At 40.7% G+C, this 18,796-nt stretch overlaps 3 protein-coding genes across 23 annotated transcripts in view; all 3 read right to left on the bottom strand.

Moving 5' to 3' along the window:
- LOC308684032 (protocadherin gamma-C5-like) overlaps positions 1 to 18,796 on the bottom strand; it is a gene marked incomplete at its 5' end in the record, with an annotated part of 159,710 nt that overhangs the window by 6,824 nt on the left and 134,090 nt on the right. The window contains one exon of one of the 21 annotated variants that reach the window (XM_081355040.1): positions 3,087 to 5,534. The exons of 19 other annotated variants lie outside the window; for them this stretch is intronic. In XM_081355040.1, the coding sequence (XP_081211166.1) occupies positions 3,087 to 5,534 (2,448 nt within the window). Of the gene's footprint in view, positions 1 to 298; positions 2,944 to 3,086; positions 5,535 to 18,796 lie in introns of those variants that run through there. One more of the 21 variants, XM_081355043.1, reaches the window with a different exon arrangement.
- Positions 7,401 to 9,592, bottom strand: LOC308684185 (protocadherin gamma-C5-like; the record flags this gene model as incomplete). Its single annotated transcript, XM_081355303.1, is given in 2 exon segments — positions 7,401 to 7,435; positions 7,438 to 9,592. Coding segments are annotated over 2 exon segments (2,190 nt in total).
- On the bottom strand, positions 11,741 to 14,272 carry LOC308684184 (protocadherin gamma-C5-like; the record flags this gene model as incomplete). The annotated part of the gene is made up of 1 exon (XM_081355302.1): positions 11,741 to 14,272. The coding sequence occupies one exon, from the start codon at positions 14,270 to 14,272 to the stop codon at positions 11,741 to 11,743; it is 2,532 nt and encodes an 843-aa protein (XP_081211428.1).

Raw genomic sequence — 18,796 nt, 5'->3', positions numbered from 1 at the left:
AAATCTAAAATATTTCATGAGCACCAAATCAGCCTATTAGAATGATTTCTGAAGGATCATGTGACACTGAAGACTGGAGTAATGATGCTGAAAATTCAGCTTTGCCATCACAGGACTGAATTACATTTGAACATATTAAAATAGAAAACAGTTATTTAAAATTACTCTGCATTTACTGAAGACGAGTAAAATAGAGTAGTCTTTGGTGAGCATAAGAGATTTCTTTCAAATACATTTAAAAATCTTACCAACCTCAAACTTTTAAACGCTAGTGCATAATATTTCTGGAAACTCTCACCTTCATGAGTGAGTGAGTGAAGAGTCTTTTTGACAGTCGCATGCTTAGAGCGCTCTGTGGCGCCTTAACAAACACAAAGTCACTTCTGCTGGAGATGGTGGAGAAACCAGGTGCATATGTGTGTTTGTGGAAATCCCGAGAGGCCCCCACGACCTCCATGTATCTAACAGGACCATCAGTATTTAGCTGCAGGTGGAGGTCATTGTGTTGGTGCTCGCGAGGTGTGTGCTTGAAACCAAGCTTTTGCATGAGGCACATAATGTAGCCGCGGTGGCCGAGCCAGCGCACTGCTAAAACAATGATAGCCAGGAATGAGACCGCAATAATGAAGGATAAAGTGATTATAATATACAAAGTGAGGTCAGGCCCAGTTGGTCTTTTGGAGTTAGAGCTCACGCGTTCAGAAGAGGCGTCTGAGGCTTTTTCAGCCAGGGTGATGTTAACTACCACACTAGCGGAGAGAGAAGACCTGCCGTTATCTTTTACAATCACAGTGAGACTAAAGACAGATTTGTTGTCCTCTGCTGTAAGTTTACGAGCTGTGCGCAGCTCTCCGGTATGTGCACCTATGTGAAACATTTCAGCATCTAGGCCTGAGATACTGTAGAATAACCAGGCATTGTGGCCACTATCACCATCCACAAATGTGATGCGATTGACTAGGTATCCGATACCGAGTGTGCTAGGTACTAAAAACTGCAGTGTCCCATCAGATGGGGGTGCAGGGTATATAAGGACAGGAGGGTGATCATTCTGATCTTTAATAAACACATGCACTGTGGTGTTAGAGCTTTGACCTGGAGTTCCTCTATCAAGAACCCGCACCACGAATTGAAACGCATTCAGTTGCTCATAGTCAAACTTTCTCATAGCATATATCTGCCCACTATCTGGGTTAATATACACATATGAAGACACGGACATACCGAGAGCCTCGCTCTCCAGAATCGAGAAAGAAACTGTAGAATTCTCCCCCACATCTGGATCTGATGCAGACACGGACAGAAGGAGGGCATTTGGGGCATTGTTTTCGGCTATGTCTACTGAGTAAAAAGGCTGTGAAAAGACTGGGGGGTTATCATTAACATCTGAAAGACGTAACACAAAAGATTCCTGCGAGGAACGAGGCGGGGAACCAGAGTCTGTGGCAATCACAGTGATGGTGTATTCAGCCAAAGCCTCTCTGTCCAGCTGGCCATCGGTCATTAAAGTGAAAAGCCCCTTATATGGCGAACTCATCTTGAAAGGCAACCCATAAGGGATGTGCACACTCACTTCGCCATTTTCCCCTGTGTCTTCATCTCTGACTTTGATGAGGGCTATGACAGTGCCTGAACTCACATCTTCAGAGATTACAGGGGAAACCACATTAATGGTGATAGCAGGGGTGTTGTCATTCACGTCAATAATCTCGATTTTGATGTTGCACGAGCCCTCCATGGGGGGTATTCCTTTGTCCCTAGCAAGAAGAGTGACGTCATACACGTTAGCGAGCTCGTGATCGACTAGTCCTGTAACTCTTATCTCGCCAGTCACAGAATCAACGCTAAAGAGTTTCAAAACGTTATCAGGGGTGTATTTATCGAACATGTAAGATATTTCACCATTTTGACCATGATCGGCATCGGAGGCATTAAGAGTTGCAACTAACGATCTATGAGGTGAATTTTCTAAAAGCGTGACTCTTTTTGTAGGATTATGAAAGTGTGGCGCATTGTCATTGACATCTAAAATATTTATAAAAATGGCACTATTTCCAGACTTTTCTGCACTTCCACCATCAACTGCAGTTAAAATTAAGCTAAATTCACTTGTCTTTTCTCTGTCAAGAGGCTTGTTTAAGACTAAAATTGGGATTTTACTTCCGTCACTCTTAGTTTCTACTTTTAGGATGAAACAATCGTTTTGACTAAGAAAATAAGCGCGCAAAGAATTCAAACCCACATCAGGGTCATGCGCACTTTCTAAGCGAAACATTGTGCCGGGCGCAGCCGCTTCTGAAACTTCCAACGAAGTGTCTCGGCTTTGGAAAAGTGGCGCGTTGTCGTTAACATCCACAATTTCTATCGTAACGCTGTGCATTTCCAAAGGATTTTGAAGAGAAATCTGGATCCGAATGTGACAATGTAAACTTCCTCCGCACATACTTTCTCTGTCCATTGTTTGCTTGACCACCAACGCTCCAGATGTCAGGTCTACGTCAACATATTTATCATTAGATTCCGAGATTATTCGCATCTCCCTTAGAAGTATCACTTGAACGTCCATTCCTAAGTCTTTAGTCAAGTGTCCAACAACAGTTCCTGGTTTCGATTCCTCCGCTGTGGAATATAAAAGTTCCGAAGCGTGCGTTCCAAAACACAAAGCGTTAAGCACAATCCAAACTGCAGCCCAGTCAAAAGCTCTCTGAAAACGCTCTTTACTCTCCATTTTTAAATTAGTATTTTAACTAGCAGCTATAGATTCCTTCGAGATTAAAATTTTTGCATTTCCTAGAAACGTTTTGTTTTGTATCCATCTCCACCATTGATTGTAAGTTTCTAAAACAACAATACAGCTCTTGGCTTGCGAGCAACAAGTGTGGGGGTCTTGGAAAAGAGTGAAAAGGGGCGGGGTTAAATCGTGCTTTTCTATTGGAGGAAAGTTACTTCGCTCAGACAAAAGCACACCTGGTGCTGTCCAAGGTGCTGAAAGCAGCGCAACTATATCACTGTTACGTAATATACTGAATGTATAAACATTAACTTGTTTAAATGACATTGTTTGACTTGAAACGAGTGTGTCTCACCTGTTGGCTCTCGAACGTCCACGCGCTGTCTGGTAATGACGCATCAAGCACGTTTAGCGTGTCTGTAAAGTTTGTGGTGCTGCTGGGCTTAACGAGGGTGAGATCACTGAATTCTGACATTGGAGAGAGATAGGAGCCAAAGGACTGACTCTGAGACATCATGTCTCCTCCCAGAACCTCCACATACTTAATGGGCCCGTCAGTGTTGAGCTGGATCTGCAGGTTTCTGTTGGGGTTCTTGTATCCAGAATCAGTTCGCCTGATACAGCAGCTTGAGCCGCCTCTACTGCCTCGCGCACATTTCACCAGTAAGATGAAAAATGTCACCAAAGACAACAAAGACACAGCGGCTAAAGAGATGATCAGGTATAAAGTAATTTTTCCACTTTTTTTGCTAGGCTCTACGGTTTTCTTATAATAGTCTGAGATGGGCTCGTGAAATCCGTCCTCTATCAGTATATCCACCGTAACCGTAGTGGAAAGCTCCGGGCTTCCATTATCCTTTATCTCTATCATCAGTCTCTGAGAGGAGTCATCCTGCTCTGAAACGGCGCGTTTGGTCCTCACCTCTCCCGTATGTAAATTCACACTGAACAGTGACGCGTCCGTGGCCTCCGCGAGCCTGTAGAAAAGCCAGGCGTTATGGCCCGAGTCCGCGTCCACTGCTGTTACCTTAGTAACGAGATGTCCTGCTTTAGCAGAACGGGGCATCCTCTGATGAGGGACAGACCCCATGGATGTGGACGGGTAAATGACTGCAGGAGCGTTATCGTTCTGGTCCAAAATAAAAACATACACTGTGGCGTTGCTGCTCAGAGACGGAGAGCCATGATCTTTAGCCTGAACGATGACCTCAAACACTTTTATTTTTTCGAAGTCAAACGAATGCATGCTAAATATGCTTCCATTGTCAGAGTTTATGTACAAATACGACGATATTGGGGTATCCCAAGCTTTAGGGTTCTCAATAGAGTATGATATTTTGCCATTTACGCCGACATCAACGTCTCGGGCGGATACTGACCAGATAATAGAGCCTGGAGTGTTATTCTCTCTTATGTACACATGATACACGCTATCAGAGAACTTAGGGGAATTGTCGTTAACATCGAGAATTTTAACTGGAATTATTGTTTTGCTACTTAATGGCGGCGAGCCTGAGTCAAATGCAGTGATTTCCACGTTATACTCCGGGAACGTTTCGCGGTCTAAAACACCGTTTGTGACCAACGAATATTCATTTGAGAAAGAAGGTTTTAAAATAAATGGAAGGCCAGACTGTGTCTGTAGTCTGACTTTTCCATTGTCACCAGAGTCGATGTCCCGTGCGCTTATTAACGCTACAACTGTCCCGCTTGGCGCGTCCTCGCGCAAAGGACTTGGTTTAGACGTAAGCAGTATCTGCGGTGGATTGTCGTTAATATCCGAGACTTCTATTTTTACCGTGCAATGGCCCTCCATTTCGGGGACACCTCTGTCTCTGGCACGTATCTCAATGTTGTACATAGGAGTGGTTTCATAATCCAACTCCCCGTTTAGAAACATTTCCCCGGTTTTCTCATCGATGTGAAACAACGAGCGCAACGCATCAGACATGTGCTCCCCTAAGGAATATTTGATCTCTCCATTTGGGCCTTCGTCCAAGTCTTTTGCCTCAACTTTTAGAAATGTCGTACCTTGCTTACTGTTTTCAGCTATAGCTACTTTGTAAACATTTTTCTCAAATACGGGGTTGTTGTCGTTGATATCCAGCACGGTGACATTAATTTGTGACGTTCCAGATCTAACCGGGGTCCCTCCGTCTATGGCAGTTAACATCAGCTGATGCATCGGTTTCTTCTCGCGATCCAGATGTTTCTCCAGTACTAATTCAGGTACCTTTCGGCCATCACCAAGATCTTTTATTTTTAAACTGAAACATTCGTCTTTACTCAAAGTATACGATTTCAAAGAGTTACTGCCTACATCTGGGTCTACTGCGCTCTCCAAAGGAAAGCGCACACCAGGAACAGTAGATTCTGCTATTTTTAAAACGCTGTCAGTTGACTGAAAATGCGGGTAATTGTCATTAATATCCTGTATTTCGACTTCCACTCTATAAAGTTGTAAAGGGTCCTCGATAACTATTTGAAGAGGCAACAGACAATTTGCGTTTTCTCCACAAAGGATCTCTCTGTCGATTCTCTCGTTAACCACTATCTCTCCTCTGCGTGAATCCAAGCTGAAATACTGCTTACCTGATTCAGAGGCTATTCGCAATTTACGGTCATACAGCTCAGATATTTTCAAACCTAAATCTTTTGCAATATTCCCAACAACAGCGCCCACATTTAATTCCTCTGGAATTGAGTAGCGAGTCTGTCCTTCTGTCATACTCCACAAAAGAAGAAAGAGAAAAAAGAAGAGCAAATAATGCCTCCACCATCTGAATGCCATCCTCTTTGTCATTTTGATTTAAAATCCAGTCAATTCACCGTGCTGATAAAAAACTAGGGATCCCAATACACGATGACAATTTAGCTTGTCCATTTTGCCTCAAAAATATGTTAAAATCCATTTTTAATCGGAGTGATTAGAGCATCCCTCGCCTCCGCTTGCACTGAACGTTGTGATGTCAGTGGGGGAAGGAGTAGATCTCTTTGTGCAATTCTGCATGTGATTGGTGTAGGCATAAGTCGCAATAACCAATAGCAAGAGAACTGCTTCTTAAAGGCACAGCACCTGCTGTTAAACTCACAAAAACAACCTTGCAATGGAAGAGTGATGCACCATAGTTTTATTTATGATCTCTATAAAAATTACAAATTATATATTTCTATATTAATTATTTAAAGCTAAATAATTTGATATTATTATTATTATTATTATTATTATTATTATGATGCAATAATGTTCAGATGTCAGCATAATATTTTATATCCAAAGGACGTTTATCATAAAAATAAATCAGGAACCAGTGGGTATTTCATGCAGCTGTTAAAGTAACATTTGTAGAACAATTATGAACTCAAATGTAACAATATCGGAACATTTTGAAAAATTTATATTTTAATCAATTTTTACATTTTAATTCATAAAGTAGAGCCAGATTTTCACTCTTGTGCCTTGTTGTTTCCTCACTGGGAAGTGTTCATACACAAACATATACTTTTGAGCAGATTACCTCTGTACCTCTCGTTGGTTTCATATGGATTACATAATTAATTTCACATTTCAAGCTTTCTATAGATATAATTCTTATCGTGACTGAGGCACATAGACTAAGTTTCGGTTCATTTTTGTGACACGCACCAGAAAGGAGACAGAGACAGCAGAAAGCGCATCCTGTTTCCTAGTTTGTTTCGTTTCCTTTACTTTATAAAAGCATAACGATTTGTTGTTGTGATGAGTGTATACAAATAAAAGAAGACCCTTTACAGTTTCTAATTTACCTTACTCTTGTATGACCAAAAACTACAGGGTATTTTAAGTTATTTCCAATGTTATGAGAAAGAAAGAAAATCCCAGCTCGTTTGCGCATGCAGAATTAAAACCCGATTTTAGAAAAATGCATAGCGCCATAGTGTTTAAGACTAAAATTGGGATTTCACTTCCGTCACTTTTAGTTTCTACTTTTAGGATAAAACAATCGTTTTTACTAAGAAAATAACCACGCAGTGAATTCACACCCACACCAGGGTAATTAGTATTTTCATTAGTAGCTATAGATTCCTTCGAGATTTTAATTTATGCATTTCCTAGATGCATTTATCTTAGACGTTTTAGAAACGTTTTGTTTTGTATCCAACTCCAACATTGGTTGTAAGTTTCTAAAATAACAATACAGCTCTTGCGAGCAACAAGTGTGGGGGTCTTGGAAAAGAGTGAAAAGGGGTGAGGTTAAAAGTGGGCTTAAAATCGTGCTTTTCTATTGGAGGAAAGTTACTTCGCTCAGAATAAAAGCACGCCGGGTGCTGTCCAAGGTTCTGAAATCAGCGCAACTATATCACTGTTACATAATATACTGAATGTAAACATTAACTTGTTTAAATGACATTGTTTGACTTGAAACGAGTGTGTCTCACCTGTTGGCTCTCGAACGTCCACGCGCTGTCTGGTAATGACGCATCAAGCACGTTTAGCGTGTCTGTAAAGTTTGTGGTGCTGCTGGGCTTAACGAGGGTGAGATCACTGAATTCTGACATTGGAGAGAGATATGAGCCAAAGGACTGACTCTGAGACATCATGTCTCCTCCCAGAACCTCCACATACTTAATGGGCCCGTCAGTGTTGAGCTGGATCTGCAGGTTTCTGTTGGGGTTCTTGTATCCAGAATCAGTTCGCCTGATACAGCAGCTTGAGCCGCCTCTACTGCCTCGCGCACATTTCACCAGTAAGATGAAAAACGTCATCAGACACAACAAAGACACAGCGGCTAAAGAGATGATCAGATATAAAGTTATTTTGCCGCTTTTCTTCCTGGGCTCTATAGTTTTCTCTCTATAGTCTGGAATTGGCTCATGAAACCCGTCTTCTATCAGTATATCCACTGTGACTGTGGTGGACTGGATCGGTTCTCCATTATCCTTTATCTCTATCATCAGTCTCTGAGAGGAGTCATCCTGCTCTGAAACAGCGCGTTTAGTCCTCACCTCTCCCGTATGTAAATTCACACTGAACAGTGACGCGTCCGTGGCCTCCGCGAGCCTGTAGAAGAGCCAGGCGTTATGACCCGAGTCCGCGTCCACTGCTGTTACCTTAGTAACGAGATGTCCTGCTTTAGCAGAACGGGGCATCCTCTGATGAGGGACAGACCCCATGGATGTGGACGGGTAAATGACAGCAGGAGCGTTGTCGTTCCCATCCAGAATAAACACATGAACAGTGGCGTTGCTGCTCAGAGATGGAGAGCCATGATCTTTAGCCTGAACTAGAACACTGAACAATTTTACCTTTTCATAATCAAAGGTGCTCATGCAGTAAATGGTTCCATTCTCAGAGTTGATATAAAAATAAGATGACGCTGGAACGTGATTAGAACTTGAGTCCAGGATTGAATACGTAAGTAGAGCATTTTTATCCTGGTCAATATCAGATGCAGATACAGAAAACAATGAAGTGCCTGCAAGATTGTTTTCGTTAATGTAAACGTTATATGAGGTCTGTGAGAATACTGGAGAGTTGTCATTTACATCAAGCACTTTAATATTTAAAGTCTTCACAGTTTTTAATGGTGGGACACCAGAGTCTATGGCCAGTATTTCTACACTGTACTCTGAATGAACCTCACGGTCAAGAAATGAGTCAGTTATTAAAGAATAATAATTATGGGAAGGTTTCAATTTAAATGGAACATCTGCAGAGACAATAAGCTCAACTTTGCCATTATTACCGGAGTCCAAATCTTTGACGGTAATCAGAGCCACCACAGTTCCCACCGTTGCATTTTCAGGTACAGGGCTCGGTAAAGATGTCAATATAATCTCTGGAGGGTTGTCATTCTCATCTATGATATCTATTTGAACCGATGACTGTCCCTCGAGCTCTGGATTCCCTTTGTCTTTAGCACAGACATCAAACGTGTACGTTTTTTTAGTCTCGTAATCTAATTTTCCAATGACTGTTATTTCACCGGTTTCAGCGTTCACAGTAAACGCATTTCTTACAAGTTCAGGCGTGTGCGCACCGAATGAATACTGTATCTCACCATTAGGACCTTCATCCAAATCGGTTGCTTTTATTTTGATCACACTTGAGCCAACAACGGCGCTTTCTAAAACAGATGCTTTGTATGCAGCAACTTCAAATTTTGGTTCGTTGTCGTTTATATCTTGAACAATTATTTGCAGTAAAGATGTGCCAGATTTCACTGGATTACCACCATCCAGAGCTGTTAATATTAGCTTGTGTACAGACTGTTTCTCTCTATCTAAAGGTTTTTCAACCATAAGTTCTGGTACCATTCTTCCATCTTTTAAAGTTTTTATATTAAGACGGAAAAAATTGTTATTACTCAGAGAATAAGTCTTTAAGCTATTGCTGCCAACATCGAGGTCCTCGGCACTTTCGAGGGGAAATCGTGCGCCGGCAGCAGTCAGTTCATATATTTTTAATGTGGCATCTTTAGTATGAAAGTTTGGTGCATTGTCATTAATGTCTTGTATTTCTATCTCTACGCTATGCATCTGTAATGGATTCTCAATAACGATCTGCAGTGGCATCAGACAACTGGCGCTTTGTCCACAGAGCGTTTCTCTGTCTATTCTGCCATTTACTACCAGATCACCCTTCCCTGAATCCACATTGAAATACTGTCTATTTGATTCAGAGGCTATCCGCAACTTACGCTCCGCGATATCTGAGATGTCAAACCCAAGATCCTTCGCGATATTCCCAACGATAGATCCTTCCTTTAACTCTTCAGGTATTGTGTAGCGAATCTGAGCTTCAACTGTATTCCACAATAGAGAGAAAGCGAACAGCCAAAGCGCTGCCCATTTCCACCCTCTGATCCTCCTGTGCCTCATTTCTCTGTTGCACTTGATATTCCCATCAACAAATCTTGATCTTATATCCATAGAAAATCAGAATGCTGTTCTCCATTTTAAAAAAAAATACGTCTATTCAACGCATCCTCGTTGTGTTGATCAGCCTCATAAAGCGTTCATGTTTCCTCTCGCTCTACAGCTCTCATCATTGTACTCCTCCTCTGGCTGGGGGAGGGAGTAGATCCCTTTGTATGGTCTGAAGCACGATTGGTACAGAGCTCAACGCTCACTCGTCCAATAGATGCTCTGCTGTTTCTTTAAAATCTTAACCAGCCCCTTGTAGTGTGTTACGGCATCTAGCGGAGAACTGTGAGCTAAAACGTGCAATTCAGATAGTATTATTCTAGTTTCTGAGCTACTTAGAGAGGCAAATGTTTCTGTACGCAAAACGACTTTTAAATGACAGCGTATGATCATTGAGCATATAGGGGAGATGAGCAAGTGTAACTAGTTTGTTCTTAAAATTCAGTATAAAACAGTTCAAGTAATTTAATGTGCTATTTAAGCCCTTTTGCATATTTTATTTGGTATTTGCATTTTCAATTTCTATGACGAGCAAATTGTCCCAATAAAAATTATCATAATTTTTTTTTTTTTTTTTTTGGTTGTTGTTGCAACAATGCCTTTTAAAACTTTAGAGCAGGAATAGACAACGTCCTGGTGTGCCGCTGTCCTGCAGAGTTGAGCTCCAACCCTAAAAAATAAATAAAACTCATTGGTCTGAAGCCTTAGTGATGTCCTGAAGACATTGATTAGTTTGTTTCAGATGTGTTTGATTAGGGTTGGAGCTAAACTCTGCAGGACAGCGGCACTTCAGGACTGACTTTGCATGTCGCTGCTGTAGAGTCGCAGCGTTACGGGAGCTCTCCAGTCCAAAGTGCTGACCGCAGCCTGAAAACGTTTATCTCCAGGAGTTTCGACATGACATCAAATATTGTGCGAAAAGGTGGCTAAATATAGAATTTGCACGTCAGTAAAATTTATTAAACGTTTTTGAATTCAGAAAAAAACCTTTAATGATAGCGTTGCTGAGTCATGGTTTTAGAAATATTGATGCTAAACTGTTTAAAATTAAATCCATTTTATTTCACTGCACGCAATGTGGATCGGCACAAGACGTTTACAACTATTATAATGAAACCAACGCTATCTCACGACCAATTCGTACGAATTCGTACGAATGATAAAAAATTGGCTAATTCGTACTAATTCGTACGACCTCACTCGTACGAATTTGTACGATTTGTCTAAACCCACGTGATGGGTAGGTTTAGGGGCGGGGTCAGGGGTAGGTCATTCGTATGAATTCATACGAATTGGGCTATTCGTAAAATATGTACGATTTTGCAAAAATCGTACTAATTCGTACGAGTCAGGTCGTATGAATTCGCACGAATAAGCCACCTCGTAGAATTTGTACGTTTTCCCGTTTAAATGCGAATTCCCGTTATTGGTAAGCTCTATCAAACGAATAAACGTCTTAACCCCCCGGTTTCACAGACGGCTTAAGCCTAGTCCCAGACTAAAATGAATGTTTGAGCTGCTTTAACTAAAAGAAACTTGCACTGACATGTCAATGTCATTGTTTTGTCTCAAGATGCACACCAGTAATGTTTTTTTTTTTTTGTTTGTTTTTTTTTTGTTTTTTTCTAATGCACGTTACGAAATCTACTTAAATGCCCCAATTGGACAAATGCCTAATCCTGGCTTAATCTAAGCCTTGTCCGTGAAACCGGGCAAACATGTCCAAGTTTTCTCTACGATTCCTCAAAAATTATTATTATTATTGTATATTTATATTATTTATTATTTATTTAATTTTTTTTTACAAAAAATAAAACTACAGAAATTCTAGCTAATGCTGACTTCTGTCCAAAATAGAGACGCTCAGATAAACAAGAGATCTCTGAGCCAAGCCAAGCCAACCACCCCGTCACACACACACACACACACACACACACACACACACACACACACACACACACACACACACACACACACACACACACACACACACACACACACACACACACACGTATCAAAAATGTGAACCATCACACTTTTAAAGGTGAAATTTATGTGAAATTATATTTATGCACCGTTTCGAAGAATACAATTATGACAATTCTATATGGATGCTGAGTTAAGTATTCTGCGTCTCACCTGTTGGCTCTCGAACGTCCACGCGCTGTCTGGTAATGACGCATCAAGCACGTTTAGCGTGTCTGTAAAGTTTGTGGTGCTGCTGGGCTTAACGAGGGTGAGATCACTGAATTCTGACATTGGAGAGAGATAGGAGCCAAAGGACTGACTCTGAGACATCATGTCTCCTCCCAGAACCTCCACATACTTAATGGGCCCGTCAGTGTTGAGCTGGATCTGCAGGTTTCTGTTGGGGTTCTTGTATCCAGAATCAGTTCGCCTGATACAGCAGCTTGAGCCACCTCTACTGCCTCGCGCACATTTCACCAGCAAGATGAAAAACGTCATCAGACACAACAAAGACACAGCGGCTAAAGAGATGATCAGATATAAAGTTATTTTGCCGCTTTTCTTCCTGGGCTCGACTGTTTTCTCTCTATAGTCTGAAATTGGCTCATGAAACCCGTCTTCTATCAGTATATCCACTGTGACTGTGGTGGACTGGATCGGTTCTCCATTATCCTTTATCTCTATCATCAGTCTCTGAGAGGAGTCATCCTGCTCTGAAACAGCGCGTTTAGTCCTCACCTCTCCCGTATGTAAATTCACACTGAACAGTGACGCGTCCGTGGCCTCCGCGAGCCTGTAGAAGAGCCAGGCGTTATGACCCGAGTCCGCGTCCACTGCTGTTACCTTAGTAACGAGATGTCCTGCTTTCGCAGAACGGGGCATCCTCTGATGAGGGACAGACCCCATGAATGTGGACGGGTAAATGACAGCAGGAGCGTTATCGTTCCGGTCCAGAATAAACACATGAACAGTGGCGTTACTGCTCAGAGATGGAGAGCCATGATCTTTAGCCTGAACTACGATACTGATGAGTTTCATTTTCTCATAATCAAAGGTGCTCATGCTGTAAATAGTTCCGTTCTCAGAGTTGATATAAAAATAAGATGACGCTGGAACGTGATTTGAATTTAAATCCAAAATCGAGTAAGCGAGTATAGCGTTTTTATTTTGGTCAATATCAAACGCAGACACAGAAAACAATGAAACACCTGCCAGATTATTTTCGTTTATGTAAACATTATATGATGATTGTGAGAATACTGGAGGGTTGTCATTTACATCAAGCACTTTAATATTTATAGTCTTCATAGTTTTTAATGGTGGTACACCAGAGTCTATGGCCTGTATTTCTACATTATATTCAGAATGAAACTCACGATCTAAGAAAGAATCCGTTATCAGTGAATAATGGCTATCAAAAGTTGCTTTTAATTTAAATGGAACATCCGCAGAGACAATCAGCTCAACTTTGCCATTATTACCGGAGTCCAAATCTTTGACGGTAATCAGAGCCACCACAGTTCCCACCGTTGCATTTTCAGGTACAGGGCTCGGTAAAGATGTCAATATAATCTCTGGAGGGTTGTCATTCTCATCTATGATATCTATTTGAACCGATGACTGTCCCTCGAGCTGTGGATTTCCTTTGTCTTTAGCACAGACATCAAATGTATATGATTTGGTAGTCTCGTAATCTAGATTTCCAGCTACTGTTATTTCACCGGTTTCAGCGTTCACACTAAAAATATTTCTTATAAGTTCAGGCGTGTGCGCAGAGAATAAATACTGTATCTCACCATTAGGACCTTCATCCAAATCTGTTGCTTTTATTTTGATCACACTTGAGCCAACAACGGCGCTTTCTAGAACAGATGCTTTGTATGTAGCAACTTCAAATGTTGGTTCGTTGTCATTAAAATCCTGAACAATTATTTGCAGTAAAGACGTGCCAGATTTTACCGGATTACCACCATCCAGAGCTGTTAATATTAGCTTGTGAACTGATTGTTTCTCTCTATCTAATGATTTATCAAGCACCAGCTCAGGTATTTGCCTTCCGTTTTTAAGTGTCTTTAAATTTAAACGGAAGAAGTTGTTATTGCTCAGAGAATAAGTCTTTAAGCTATTGCTGCCAACATCGAGGTCCTCGGCAATTTCAAGGGGAAATCGAGCACCTGGAGCAGTCAATTCAGAAATATTCAATACGCCATCTTTATTGTGGAAGTTTGGTGCATTATCATTTATATCTTGTATTTCGATCTCTACCCTGTGCATCTGCAATGGATTCTCAATAACGATCTGCAGTGGCATCAGACAACTGGCGCTTTGTCCACAGAGCGTTTCTCTGTCTATTCTGTCATTAACTACCAGATCACCCTTCCCTGAATCCACATTGAAATACTGTCTATTTGATTCAGATGCTATCCGCAATTTACGATCGGCGATATCTGAGATGTCAAACCCAAGATCCTTCGCGATATTCCCAACGATAGATCCTTCCTTTAACTCTTCAGGTATTGTGTAGCGAATCTGAGCTCCAACTGTATTCCACAATAGAGAAAAAGCCAACAGCCAAAGCGCTGCCCATTTCCACCCTCTGATCCTCCTGTGCCTCATTTCTCTGTTGCGCTTGATATTCCCATCAATAAATCTTGATCTTATATCCATAGAAAATCAGAATGCTGTTCTCCATTTTCAAATAATTACGTCTATTCAACGCATCTTCGTAGTGGTGATCAGCCTCATAAAGCGTTCATGTTTCCTCTCGCTCTCATCATTGTACTCCTCCTCTGGCTGGGGGAGGGAGTAGATCCTTTTGTATAGTCTGAAGCACGATTGGTACAGAGCTCAACGCTCACTCGTCCAATAGATGCTATGCTGTTTCTTAAAGGCATAACTAGCCCTCTGTGGTGCTACGGCATCTAGTGGATAACTGTGAGCTAAAATATGCAATGCAGCTTATCTCAGACTTATTTCGTAGCTAGATGGGCAAATGTTGTTGTAAGCAAAAATAAATAATAAATAAATAAAAAATCGTTAAAGTAACAAGATGAGCATAACAGAGAAGAGCAAGAGCAATTTAGTTGTTCTTAAAATTAAGTGCTAAATCATTATTACAGCAAATTTTATTTATTTATTTATTTATTTATGTTTTTTTTTTTTGTAATGACGCAACAATGTCTTCCAAACCAGCATGGGCGGCGCTAGGGAGGGGCTAGCAGGTGTTTCAGCACCCCCAAGAAAGACCAAAGCACCCTGATAGCACCCCCAAAAATAATGTCTGGAAGCAATGTATATTCAGGCTGTATTCTTTGGAAGCCTTGAACCGCATGGTGAAAAAAAAAAAAAAAGTATCTTGTTATTTCGAGATATTAAGTCGTTATTTCAAAATAATATCTAGTTATTTCGACATAATTAGTAGTTATTTCAACATAATGTTATTTCGACATAAGTCGTTATTTTGACATAATAAGTCGTTATTTCGACATAATAAGTCGTTATTTCGACATAACATCTGTTATTTCGACACAATATCACGTTATTTCGACATAATAAGGGGACATTCTGCATTAAGCCACATTAAGCGTTATTATAATGGTTTTCTAAGGGAGGAAAATGCTTAACATGTAAACACGTTGCGTTCATATTCTGGGCACATCTGATTTTTTGTACATAGTATTGCCTACTTTATTATGATTTTAGTCTCATAATGATTAATAAATGCACAAACAATTATCAGTGACCTTGATAAATGTTGCAGATATGTTTTACTATGCACAAACAAATGCATTTCAACTTATTTTTGCAAAATTCTGAATTAAATTAATGTGCAGCAATTTTTACAAATAGAGAGTCTGTGGGCCTTCTATATGTGTTGTAGCCATTAAATAAGTGCATTTAGTTTCATATTTGTTCAAATATTATAATGGTTTTTTTTTTCATCTATGCTAATTATGAAAAGTGAACAGCAGGAATAAGATAGGATGCACAATATATCGGGAGACATGGAGTGGGTCAGACATGATTTTGACCACTTTATTAAGTTTTGTTTTGTAGAAAGCCTTTCTTTGAAGGGAATTTCGTTTTGTATAAACTGTATCTTAATTTTAATACATTTTTCATCAACCAATTGCCTGGATTTAATAAATAAGAATATAGCAGACAATATAATCATGACATGGAGACAGGCGCGATTGCATTGCAGGTGAACTGGAGTGCATCTCATCATAAATTAACCGAAACTCAGCATATGCCTCGCAGACATGAGAAATATATCTATAGAAAGCTTGAAATGCCTTTAAACGAAACAATTCAAAACGAAATGAAATAGGCTACTCTCTGATTATGTAATCCATTATGTGCATTTTCTCTAGGCGCGTTCACTACGGAGCTTTGCAGCCAACACTGACACAGAAAACACTAGTTTATTAATAAAATTCAATGCACGTGTGTCACCGGATTTACAAATGTACATCTCGCTTGTTCCATGCACACATTATGTAGAAATAACGAGATATTATGTTGAAATAACATTATTAACTAGAATGTACATTTCCTGAAGAAAATGTGAAGTGGTGCTTGCAGTGGCAAAACTCTCCACTTGGTTGCTAGGGTGTTGTACATGATTGCATTCGAGCCAACAACCATGTCTGTACAATGTTGTGGAGCTGAAATATGGCTTCTATATGTTGCAATATGGTTGCTAGGTGGCTCTAAACGGTTGCTAGGGTGTGAAATCAGTTACCATGGTGATAGTTACAGACAGTTTCCCAACCAAAACAAAAGAGCCAACCCCCATCTCTATGTGATGTTCTGATGCAGAGACATGGGTCATGATAAACGGTTGCTAGGGTCCTCTGTTTGGTTGCCAGGGAGTGACTTGGCAGGTGCCAATGATGAAACTCCAAAGGCTGATTGTCAGTATAAATGATTTAAACCAACTCCCATGCCTCTGTGACATTCAGAATGGAAGATATCCCTCTTTGGAATTTGGTTGCTAGGGTCCTCTGTTTGGTTGCAAGGGAGTGACTTGGCAGGTGCCAATCATAAAACTCCAAAGGCTGCTTGTCATAATGAATGATATAAACCAACTCCCATGCCTGTGTGACTTTCAGAATGGAAGATATCCCTCTTTGGATTTTGGTTACTAGGGTACTCTGTTTGGTTGCTATGGAGTTACTTGGCAGCTGCCAATGATGAAATTCCAAAGGTTTCTTGTCAGTATGAATGATATAAACCAACTCCCATGCCTCTGTGACATTCAGAATGGAAGAGATCCCTGTTTGGATTTTGGTTGCTAGGGTACTCTGTTTGGTTGTTATGGAGTTGCTTGGCAGCTGCCAATCATGAAACACCAAAGGCTTCTTGTCAGTATGAATGACATAAACCAACTCCCATGCCTCTGTGACATTCAGAATGGAAGATATCCCTCTTTGAATTTTGGTTGCTAGGGTAATCTGTTTGGTTGCTATGGAGTTGCTTGACAGCTGCCATTGATGAAACTGCAACGGCTTTTTGTTACTATGAAGGATATAAACCAACTCCCATGCCTCTGTGACATTCAGACTGGAAGATATCCCTCTTTGGATTTTGGTTGCTAGGGTACTATGATTGGTTGCTAGGGAGTGGCTTGGCAGCTGCCAATCATGAAACTCCAAAGGCTTCTTGTCAATATTGAATTATATAAACCTTCCCCCATCTCTATACGATGCTCTGATACAGAGATATAGGCCTTGCTAAATAGTTGCTAGGGTACTCTGTTTGGTTGCTATGGAGTGGCTTGGCAGCTGCTAATGATGAACTCCAAAGGCTGCTTTTCAGTATGAATGACATAAACAAACTCCCATGCCTCTGTGACATTCAGAATGGAAGATATCCCTCTTTGAATTTTGGTTGCTAGGGTAATCTGTTTGGTTGCTATGGAGTTGCTTGACAGCTGCCATTGATGAAACTGCAAAGGCTTTTTGTTACTATGAATGATATAAACCAACTTCCATGCCTCTGTGACATTCAGAATAGAAGATATCCCTCTAGGATTTTGGTTGCTAAGGTGCTCGACAATGGTTGCTAGGGAGGGGCTAGGAAGTGTTGAGGTGATTCATGATTGGCCATTTGATGCCCTGAGTGAAACGAGACCACCTTGGTGTTTCTATGATCTACTAGAGCGTTTCTAGACGTTGCTAGGGTGTTCAGGATGGTTGCTAAGGTATTTTTGGTAGTTGCTATTTTGTTACTAGGTGGTTGGTAGTTGTCAAAGATGGTTACTATGGAGTTTTTATAGAGTTATTAAAATCTTTAATAACGAGTGCCTTCAGTACGGCACTCGGCCTGCGGCCTCGTGCCTATGGCTGAATAGGCACAAGCATGGAGCAATATCGCAAGGCCACGAGTGTAATATTGCGTTAAAAAATACAAAAAAATGTAAAAAAAATTTTTTTTTGGTTTAGGGTGGTTGCTAGGGAGCTCTTAGTGGTTGCTAGGGTGCTAAAACTGGTTGCTAGGGTGTGGCTATGAAGATTTTAGGCCATTACTTATTGGCTGCTTGATAATATAAATCCTCTGAGGGAGAGAGAGAGGGAGAGACGCAGGGCTGTCAGGCCCTTTGGAGTGGTGTGTGTGTGAAAACGTCGGTTGGGATTCAAATATTTTTAGAATGCCCAATGTAAAGTCAATGGGGACTTTTTTGGCCGCTTTTTCGTCCGCTGTGCGAACATCGTACACCCGATCGCTTAGAAAAGTCATAGCACACCTCTCCTCAATGAGCCGGTCGATTTGACACTTTACTCAGGGGTCTGTGACAAACGGTGCGGGGCGCATTACGCGCCAAACTTTGTCCAGAATAATAATAATAATAACTAGAATGTACATTTCCTGAAGAAAATGTGAAGTGGTGCTTGCAGTGGCAAAATTCGCACTTGGGCAGATGCTAACACAATTAATATGTCGTGATACCATGATATACCACGTTTTAACATTATTCACCACGATTTACCATGTTTCTAAGATGATTTACTACGATTTAACACATTCCAGCATGATTTATTATGATTAACATGTTGTTAGAATGATGCTAGCATGATTAGCATGTTGTTAACATGATTAGCATGTTGGTAGCATGATGCTAGCATGATTAGCATGTTGTTAGCATGCTTTTAACAAGATGTTAGCATGATTAGCATGTTGCTAGCATGT

Source organism: Scardinius erythrophthalmus (assembly GCF_964197995.2).
Source record: "Scardinius erythrophthalmus genome assembly, chromosome: 23".
NCBI classification, from domain to species: Eukaryota; Metazoa; Chordata; class Actinopteri; order Cypriniformes; family Leuciscidae; genus Scardinius; species Scardinius erythrophthalmus.
Note: the sequence above shows the minus strand (reverse complement) of the source record. Positions and strands in the feature narration are given on the sequence as shown.